The 10132-nt window shown below is 37.3% G+C and overlaps 1 protein-coding gene across 1 annotated transcript; it reads right to left on the bottom strand.

Annotated features, from left to right (window-relative positions):
- Positions 1-3320: 3320 nt before the first annotated feature.
- LOC122291990 lies at positions 3321-8881 on the bottom strand. The gene is made up of 6 exons (XM_043100106.1): positions 8224-8881; positions 6686-6880; positions 6334-6573; positions 5907-6124; positions 4581-4835; positions 3321-3834 (listed from the first exon to the last, which is right to left on the bottom strand). Exons 1-6 carry the CDS (start codon positions 8558-8560, stop codon positions 3568-3570), a joined length of 1512 nt encoding a protein of 503 aa, XP_042956040.1. The 5' UTR covers positions 8561-8881; the 3' UTR covers positions 3321-3567.
- Positions 8882-10132: the final 1251 nt, after the last annotated feature.

Here is a 10132-nt window from a genome sequence, read left to right as displayed (position 1 = left end):
ATTCATTAAATATTTAAAATTAAAAATTTTAAATCTCAAATTCATTAAAAAAATATTTATTTTAACTATTAAGCAAAAATAAATAAATAACTCAATCGGTGGCCATCATTAGTGACCACCTTATGTGGGAGAAGCATTTCCCTTCACGATTGTGAGGCGCTATACCATTGGGTTTGTGTACTTCTTTGTGGTCATGCTAAGTACGAGGATAGAATGCACAAATCGGTTGCAACATATATTTGAAATGAAGATTACTGCAAAAATTTGCATCTGTTGAACTCATTCGTCTACTAAACCACATTTTGAAGTCAAAGTAGACTCTCTAGTTCCATGCCAAACCTTATAAACCACACATCTCAAGACTCGAGTACTCCAATACCAATTGTTAAAAATTCAACTATTGATCTAAAAATCTTTAAGACTATTAGATATTATTAATGCCGTGTTTCACAGCCCAAGCGGTACCACGATGGCCCAATGTTGATCCTGCAACAATGTAGAAGGATCGGCTCTGGTGTGGTCCGGGCTCCCTCCAATGCTAAAATTAGATAGGGTACCTGTGGGTTATAAAGAGTAAAACTAAGAGAGTGAAGAAGCAAAAGAGTTAAGAGACTTCACCTTGGGTGGGACTGGTGCATTTATACTTGACTTGGACTCAATTTCCATGGGAGATTGTGGGGTGTTAGTCGTACTCAATTTAGACCTGCCACTAGCACACCTGCCATGGTAGAGTGTCAAGTCAAGGTCGTGCTATTCTACGCAGTCTCAGGCAATGCACTGTTGCATGCATAGACTCCTTGATAGGCATTAAATGCGGCATAGTCCCTGGTGTTCCCTCCTTCTCATTCCATTTAATGTGGCGTGCCTCTGTCTTAGTTCGCCCATTACTGGACATGCCCAGCCGCCTGGGCTTAGGAGTAGGCGTCTGTCTCTTACTTTCTCGCACGACTAGGTAGGCCACTCGGGTCTCAAGTGATCCCTACTCGAGGTGGACTCTTTGGCCATGTCAGGCTCATTACTCAAGTCTCTCCAGATAGGTAGGCGTATTATGGGCTCAACGCTCGGGCTTCCTACTTCAAGCCCCTAGCGCAATTCAATTCTTGCCTAATGGCCCAGAACCTTCCTATGTTTTGTGGCACGATCCTGCTAGGTCTTGGCTTCAGCCGAGATGACCCCCAACAGATATATACTAATTTGGTTAAACCTTATCTTCATGATCATAACATTACCACCACCTTGCCTTGGGTTACTCTGCTTATTTGCTTCAATAGCCATTATCCTTTTATACAAAGCTAGAGTTTGTAATCTTACATAACTCGTTGGAGAGAGATCGATGAAGATCTTGAACACTGTGAAGCTTCATGTAGGGATGGTATTCCTCAAATGGTTTTTGGGCATGGAGGATACCTTCTTAAAAGCATTTTTTGCAAATCTGAACGAGTTAATGAAAGACGTAGCCCTCAACTACAATGAAACAAGTCGATTTGATGGTGGACAATTTATCTCGTTTGGATTTAGAGTTGATCTTAACTCACTCATCTCATCTAATCATTATACATTTCTCAAATTTTTACATAAAATATAATAAACAATTCAACTTTTTAAAATTTCAAAAAAATAATAATAATAAAAATTAATATTCGAATAATATTTTATTCAACTTTTATCTCATCTTAACTCACTATTCAAAGCTCACAAGGCCCCGTTTGGATGTTGAACTGAGTTGAAATGAGTTTAGTTCTCTATGAATAGTAGTAGGTTGAGATAATTGAGTGAATTTTGTAGGGCACAATTAAGATGAATTTAGATGTATTAGGATGTTAAAATGAGTTTAAATGTATTTGTAAGAAGTTTAAAAAAGTTGTGAGTCCCACATGCAAAGAATTATTAAATTGAAAAAGATTCTAGATCACACGTATAAAGAAATTTTGAGTTGAGATGAATTTAGTGATTTGAGAGTTAGGTGTTTAGATGTTAAACTTAGCTTAAAATTATATTGAACTTAATGAAACAGATTTTCCGCCTGTTAATTCTACTGTGATCTGCTTCAGCTGTCCTTTTTAGTCTTACCCTTTTTTCGTTGATAGTTTTTTCCCTTCCAATTTAAGAAAAGTCACGACGATCGATTATTTGTTACTTTTAAGATTTTATAAATAGAATCAACTCAACTGGGGCAACTCAGACTAGTTTCTCTCGGAACATAATTTTTTTTTCCCTCTCTCTCTTCTCTTAGCAACCCGTGGACAGTATATATGTGAATTCAACAGCAAGCAAAAATGATTTTGGCAATAGCAAGATCTCTAGAAGTTCCTGTTCAAACTCTAAGATCAAAATGTGGAAGAAGTTTAAACACCTAAAATCTATTCTACAATTTGATATTTCTATGGAGATGTCCCCAGAAATATTAAATGTTTGATAAATACTGCACAACTCAGTTTTCGTATCTTTCTTTCACTCTATACTCTGAGTTATAAAAAGTCGGTAATCCGTTTTGGCATGTTCATGCAAGTTGATGTTATGATCATGCACCAGGACTGCAAATCCATGGCCTTAAAACATTTACATCTACTGTCCCAAAGTATCTGATTTTTCATAATTTGAAAAAATATTAAATGTTTGATAAATACTACACAACTCAATTTTCGCATCTTTCTTTCACTCTATACTCTGAGTTATAAAAAGTCGGTAATCCATTTTGGCATGTTCATGCAAGTTGATGTTATGATCATGCACCAGGACTGCAAATCCCTAGCCTTAAAGCATTCACATCTGTTGTCTCAAAGTATCTGATTTTTCATAATTTGAAAAAATATTTAAGGATTTCATCCCAAATCACCCCCATCTCATTCCTTATTTTGGGATGAATAGATGGGATTACTGCAGAAAATCTCTAAATATGGAAATCTATTATTTGTCCCTAACCATTATTTTAAGGTTATAAAATTGTTTATAGTTAAGTTTATAAAGGAAGGTGAAAGAAAAATGTAATAAAAAAATAATAAATAAATATTATTTTAATAGAATAAAAAAAGAATATAGAATTAGATGTAAGAGATTTTTAAAAAATGAATAAAATTTAAAGAAAAATTTTAAAGAATATATTTTTTAACTAAATTATAAAAATTTTTATGGGAAATGGACCTGAATGCTCTTTATCTTTTTGGGTTGGTAAGCTTCTAAGTACCATTAGTTTATTCTGTCGGCCAAATGATTATATGTTTGAAAACTAACCAGCAGACCCAGTGGCCCACGTTTGCTTTTTAAAGGCAGAACTGCAGTTGAGAAGAATTGAGGTTCAAAATCAGACTGACATTCTGATCTACAGTGGATAATCAGAACAATTTGATTGTGTCGTATACTTTTGTAAAGTTTAACATCTCCAAAGTTACAGTACCAACCTCACCCATCACATCTCCCCAGAACCTAATGCCGAAAACAAAAGATTCATATGCTTTTTCAACCCTTCCCTTTATGTTCCACGAGTAAAAGAGCAAAGCTCTGCTATATACAGCATAAATTTCTAATGTCAAAACTAGAAAAATGTCAATATCACCAAGTGTTACCTCTTCATGGCAAGAGCACCTGCACCTGCTCCTCAGTCTCTTCCAGCTCTTTAAAATTACCTTCCACCTGAGTTTGATCCAACTTTATGGTATTATTGAGTGGGCCTTGTGGAGTTCCAAAAAGTGTTGTAAATATCTGTCTATGGCATTCGTGACAAAAGTAGATATAGGTAAAATGGCCCTCATATGGGAGCTTATGTACTGCAACTCCAGGTAGAACCCGGTGCACAAAATCAGTCATCGATGGTGGGACCACCCTATCGTCCATCCCCTGCAGAACGTTGATTTTTTTTTTTTGTTATCATATTAAGAAAAATGGCTACTGAAAAAACATGTATCGATAGACAATATATGATGCCTAAGAAAATAACAAATATATTCAAGGTTCTGTTTGACTTCACTGCAACCAGTTTGCTAGCCTAAGATTTATTTTCTGAGGTGGCAACAAATGCAACTGCCACTATCTGTGATTTCAGTATCATCTATTTTGCTATATCAAACTTTCATTTATCCAACATGGAAAAAATATAGTTGCAAGAATAATTGTGCGCTAATCTGTGCACCAATATGATATAATTGGTCAAAAAGTAGATTTTATTAAAAATAGGGTTAATTTAAATTTTAAGTATGAATAAATCAGTATTGGTACACAGATTAGTGTGCAACTGTGCTTATATATAGCCAAACTCATCCAATATTATGTTTGATTCTACATCCTTATGGTGGAATTGTATTTATTTAGAATTTTTGCTACAGTTTTCATAATATGATCTATCAGCATCAGAGTAAAAGTCAATTACAGTAGTTATTTTCAAGTAACTGATCCTATTGTTATCTCCTCGACTTGTTAAAAAAGTATACCGGATCCAGCAAATGTCCCTCAGGATACACAGCCTAGCAAATAATAAGCAAGACTACTATAAGCTGATCATTTCCAAGTTATCTTCGGTGCAGTAAAGCATTAACATAGGGAAAAGGCTGAAACAAATTTGGAGAGAATAGAGAGATATCACTAGCCTGCCATATGTGTATTGGACCCAGGAAGCCCGTATATTCCTCTTCTTCTTCAAAGAGCATATACTTGAGCAAATTGAGCATGCTTTTCCCTCGCTTTTTCTTTTGTAATTTAAGATCTGCAAGGCTGAAACCCCAATTTGAGACTTGTAAAACTGCTTCCTCCACGAACGGTTTTGCACTTCCTTGCCGAATTGATTCTTCCACATCCCTTTGCCAGAATTGTTCGTATAGTGGGTCCTCTATCAAAGCTCTATCCTAGAAAGATCAGTAATACCTTCTATAACGAGTCATACAGGCAAATAAAACTTCTCAATGGGACATCTAGAATCCAAAAATGAAACACTCAGAAACCATAACCAAACTACTGAATTAGTTGAACAGAGTGATTAGCTTTTGACACATCCAAGTACGTACTATAACAAAGGTGTCACGCCCTTGTCTCTAACTAATTAGAAGGCGCCATACGGCAAACTGAGTTACTGCATATTCTCAATTGTAAAACACCAGCCAGCTGCTCAATTTGGTTTTTATGGTTTTTTATTTTTTTCCTGATTGGCATCGGGTGTCCAGGAACATCATCCCGACTAATCCCGGGGGTGCACAAGCCCTCAGTAAGGAGTTTCCGGCAAGTGCACCTTGGGTAATTTAAGGGAAAGATCCCCCAATCCGACGGCCCCAGTCCAATGGTCCCTAGAGATTATTTGCACGGATTTGAACCTTAGACCTGGGGAAAGCATACCCCCAAGCTCAAGACCTTAATCACTTGAGCCAACCCCTAGGGGTTTGGTTTTTATGGTTTTAGCCATGATTTTCTATTACTATTCTCATTCTTTGATGAGATGTTATCTTGTATATTCCCTGTATATATGGATATCACTCTCTTGGTTATCAATAAGTTTTTTACTTTATCAAAACAAGACACCAGCACCTCACTGACCCTCTTCACCCAACCCTCATCCTTCTCTTCAATCTTCTAAAAGATTTCAGCCATCACTAACTCCTTTCTGGTATCCTCTTCGTTCTACATCTAAATTCACCACATATAGGCTTCCACTGCACCCAAGCATCCTTCTTATATACAAACCGCACCAAGGCCGACTAGATGGACAAGGCAAGATTCCTCAGCTGTGTACAACTTTCCTCTCAATAACGGGAGATTACACACATGTAGCAACTCCACTGAAATTATAAAAGCACCTTACATGAAACAGGAAAAAACACGTGTAGCAACAATTGGAATGAAAAAATACGAGATTAGAGTCAGTATAGAGTTCTGATTCATAAATATATCAACTTAAAAGAAATAATTGCTCAGAAAAATCTCACCCTCTTTCCCAGTGACAATGACAGCCACTTATCAATCTGATCATGCTTTCCAGACAAGAAGCTTCGGTGGTAGAAATAAGCAAGAAGTCTAGGAAACTTCCGAGCTAAAAAGTACATTAATTTCCTCTTTTGCATCCACCTATCCCAGGTCCTGTGTCTTTCTTCCTTACTCATGATTGGATCATATGGATTAACCATCGGAGCAAACATGGCTGCACCTGGTAGAATACAGAATAATTCTTAATTTCTTCAACCATAGAAATGACTAGTTCTTTCAATAGTCATGTTGTAAAATTTTCTATCATCTAGATGAACTTAAAAAATATTGGCCTTGTAAACTCAGATCACCACATATTTCTCAATCTAGCCAAGCTAAGCTGATCTCCAAACAGATTTTGAATAGAAATTCAAAAAGACGAATATATACCAGCAACTCTATCCGGAATGTATCTGAGTGCAGCCCAAGCATGCATGCTTCCACTAGAGTACCCCACAACCCAGAACTTGTCACGAATGCCAACAGAATTTGCTAGGAATAACATGTCCCTTGCTGATGACTCAAGGTTCCTCTTCGGATGTGGATCACTCTCGCCAAAGCCAGGAAGATCATATGTTAGCAGGCGAATGCCGAACTCTTCCAGCAGTGAAGCCGTAAGTCCAGGTATTCCTAATTAGAAAGATGATAAAGGAGCTAAAAGAATCAAGTTGAGTGGAAAGTATACATGGCAACAAGAGTATTCAAATAATTTTGTACGCTTTCAACACTCTAATCGTACAACCTGCAAGCCTAGATGAAAGGAACATATGTGGAACAATCATAGAGAATCTAGATCTTTCGGCTGAAACACCCTGCTCTTTGTATGCCAAGTATCTACCATCAGGAAGCACTATGAGGTCAGCACTAGGAGGATGCAGATACACCATCTTTGTCAATGGGGTGGAGGATGTATTTTGCTGGGTATTTATGTTTAGGACTGCAAATCAATTAAACACGTCAACATTGTTCAAAGGATAAAACAGTAGAGGTGCCAGAAGACATACTGAGACATACATACATACAAACATCTTGCGAATGTACATAACAAACCAAATACACCAAGATGCACATACATACAGACATACATATTGTGAATAACAAATTACTCTAAAAGACGACGAGTAATACTTACAAATAGGAGTGCAATACTCAACCAAATGGATGAAGAATAAGGAGCAACATCAGTTTGACAAACTTGCGTACATCAGTTAGAAAATACTGATTAACTTGGAGACCATCTATTTTCTATTACTTCATCAAAGAGCCAGTTACACTTCAGAGTGGCCTCAGCATAGCGAACAAGTATAGGAGTACAAATATGATTACACATTCAGCACGAAATGACATTTTTTAGGCTCCAGAGTCTCATGGTTGATACGCAGAACCAAAAAGTTCTAGACTACATAAATTTCCCATGACAAAGTTCATATAAAAGCAAGTTTTACACTGACGTGGTTCAGAGTTGATGGGAGAGAGAGAGAGAGAGAGAGAGAGAGAGAGAGAGAGAGAGAGAGAGAGAGAGAGAGAGAGAGAGAGAGAGAGAGAGAGAAGAAGAAGAAGAAGAAGAAGAAGAAGAAGAAGAAGAAAGGCATAAATCAGAGAATTTACCAGTTGAGAGTAAGCAGGTTAATCAAATAACACAAATCAAAACACTACAACGGAATCAAGAAGTTACAATTAGGAGAACATGGAAAGGATTGAGTTACATTTATGATATATAAAACAAGGAAAGTATTTGATAACAACATGAAACATAGAATCAACTACAACCGTTCGAACTACATACTATATTTTGAGACGAAGTGAAACTCTCCAACACAGTAGGATATGAAGCAAATCCTACCAAACACTTAATGCGTATAGATACATCTGCCACATTACAGAAAGTCGATATCTGTGAGATTAACGGCACCCTGCAAAGAATATGGAAGATCGACCAGTAGGCAATCCTCAACTGTTTGTTCTATCCAGAAAGGAGGAAGTCTGTTCGTCCAAACAACGAAATTAGATTTTTTATTTTATTTTTTAAATACTCCCCATTACCAAACAGAGCCTAAAAAACTAGCTGAGGAGCATCAATTGGATAAAGCAATTCAGTTTCCGAGATCCCATATTAAAATATATCTAAAACTCAGAATCACTCTCCATCTCGTTTGCTAATATTTTTCTCTGTAACCAAACAGAGCTCACCGCACCATACCAATGACCTTATACCCGCCTGACTTCTCTTCCTACAATTTCTTTTCTCTGGAACCAAAAAATACAAAAACCTGGATTTACCTGCAAAAGCAATCGCCGAGACGAAGAACACCACCGCCCAGACGTGCAACGGGTCCTTATCCTCCGGGAGGTAGTCATTGAACACCCTCAGTTTCTCAAAACCCCTCTTACAAGGCCCGCCAATCCTCCTCCTCACGAAATTCGAGCCCTTCCCCAACTTCCTACCGATGTAGGAGTCCTCTTTCACTAGACTCTGCCGCACTATATCCCTGCATCCCTTCCCGAACTCGACGGACATCTCCCCCGCCGCCTTCAGGAACTCTGTTATGTGATCCATCAAGCCCTCCGGCGGCGAGTATCGCAATCCGGCGTTTCCGCGATAAGCATCCGACGCCATTGCTCAGACGAACAGTAGATACACGCAGTGATATAGAATTAACATCAGAAAGAAAGGATGAAAAGGGTAAGTGAGAAACTGGGAAATGGAAGAAGGGAGGGTGAGAATAAGGACTGAAATTGAGAAAGATTGGTAAAAAGCTTGACAGGGACGCAAACAAACAAGCAAGAAAGAAAAGGTGGAACGAGAAGTTTCTCGGTGGTGGGGGGGGACCAAGATGTTGACAAAGAGAAGGTTGGGTATAAGCTTAAGCCTTGGCAGGGAGTAAAAAAGATTGGTGGAGACGGATACGTAGATGGATGTACATACGTGGAAAGAGAGAGGAGTGAGATGAGAACCTTTGGTATGCACTATGCAGTGAGGGAATGGGGACGGTGGGTTTGGTATGGGCTGGGGGCTGGAGATCGACGGTGGGGAATCGTCCACGTGGAGAGACGGTTATGTCAGTGAGCGTAGGAAAAATGTATCTCGTTGAGAGCGGTTGGTGCTGGTGCTGGTGCGTGGTTGGATTTTTCTGTCCTACTTGCGCTCTCTCTCTCTCTCTCTCTCTCTGCTTTTCGTGAGGGAACAATGGGGCGTCTGCCCAACAACCGGCTTTGTCCCGTTTTTCTAAGCTTAACGTGCACCATGGTTAAGACCATAAATTCTACCAATAGTAGCTCGGCATCGAGAATCAATATGTTTTTCAACACTCTCGAACGTGGCTGCACAAGCAAGAGAGAGTCTAGATGGCCCTGCCTACCTTCAAACAAGAACGCCATTGTCCACGAGGGGGCCACCTAAAAGGAAAACAATTTTTCTTCTTGTTTTAATTCATTTATCAAATGAATAGTTACTTGCTGAGCTTAAAATTATGTTTTGATATAAAACAAGGTAATTTATGTAAAATTTTTTTAAAAAAAATTATGGTATGTAGTGTAAAAGTTTTAAAATAGCACTATTCTTAGGTTATGTTTGGTTTTTTGAGTGGGTTCAACTCATCCCAAATCAATAAATAATAAAATTGGCTACTTTTTCAATTTTTTATAAAAAAAAATAAATTCGTATAATTTACTTTATACATTCAAATATATATCTCAATATATTTATATCTAAATACATCTTAATAAGATCTATAAGATATTACTATTTATATATCAACTCAGATCATCTTTGATTATCGTAGCATTCAAACATAACCTTAGGATTTAATTATCAAAAACTTTATGTGCAGTCATTTTTTTGTACTCTTTATGCATTCTACTAATGTGATTAGTTAAATATTTTTTTTATATATATAAAATAACTGATTTAGCTAATCATATTAATAAAATATATAAAAAATATATAATAATAATTATATATAGCAGAATTCTTTAATTATATCTCACGGCTCACGCAACTTAATATATGGATAAAATCTATCCATTACATGATTTTCGTCCAATGGTTAATATATTGTTCAGATGTTATTGTAAAGGCATGGATCATTACATAATTTTGCACTTGGCAAGTGGACAAAGTAAGTGAATTTCTAAATATGCCCTCAATTAAGCACCAACACATCCCATTGTCATTTGCTTCCCCCTCATC

Source organism: Carya illinoinensis, chromosome 13 (genome assembly GCF_018687715.1).
Source record: "Carya illinoinensis cultivar Pawnee chromosome 13, C.illinoinensisPawnee_v1, whole genome shotgun sequence".
Taxonomy (NCBI): Eukaryota; Viridiplantae; Streptophyta; class Magnoliopsida; order Fagales; family Juglandaceae; genus Carya; species Carya illinoinensis.
Note: the sequence above shows the minus strand (reverse complement) of the source record. Positions and strands in the feature narration are given on the sequence as shown.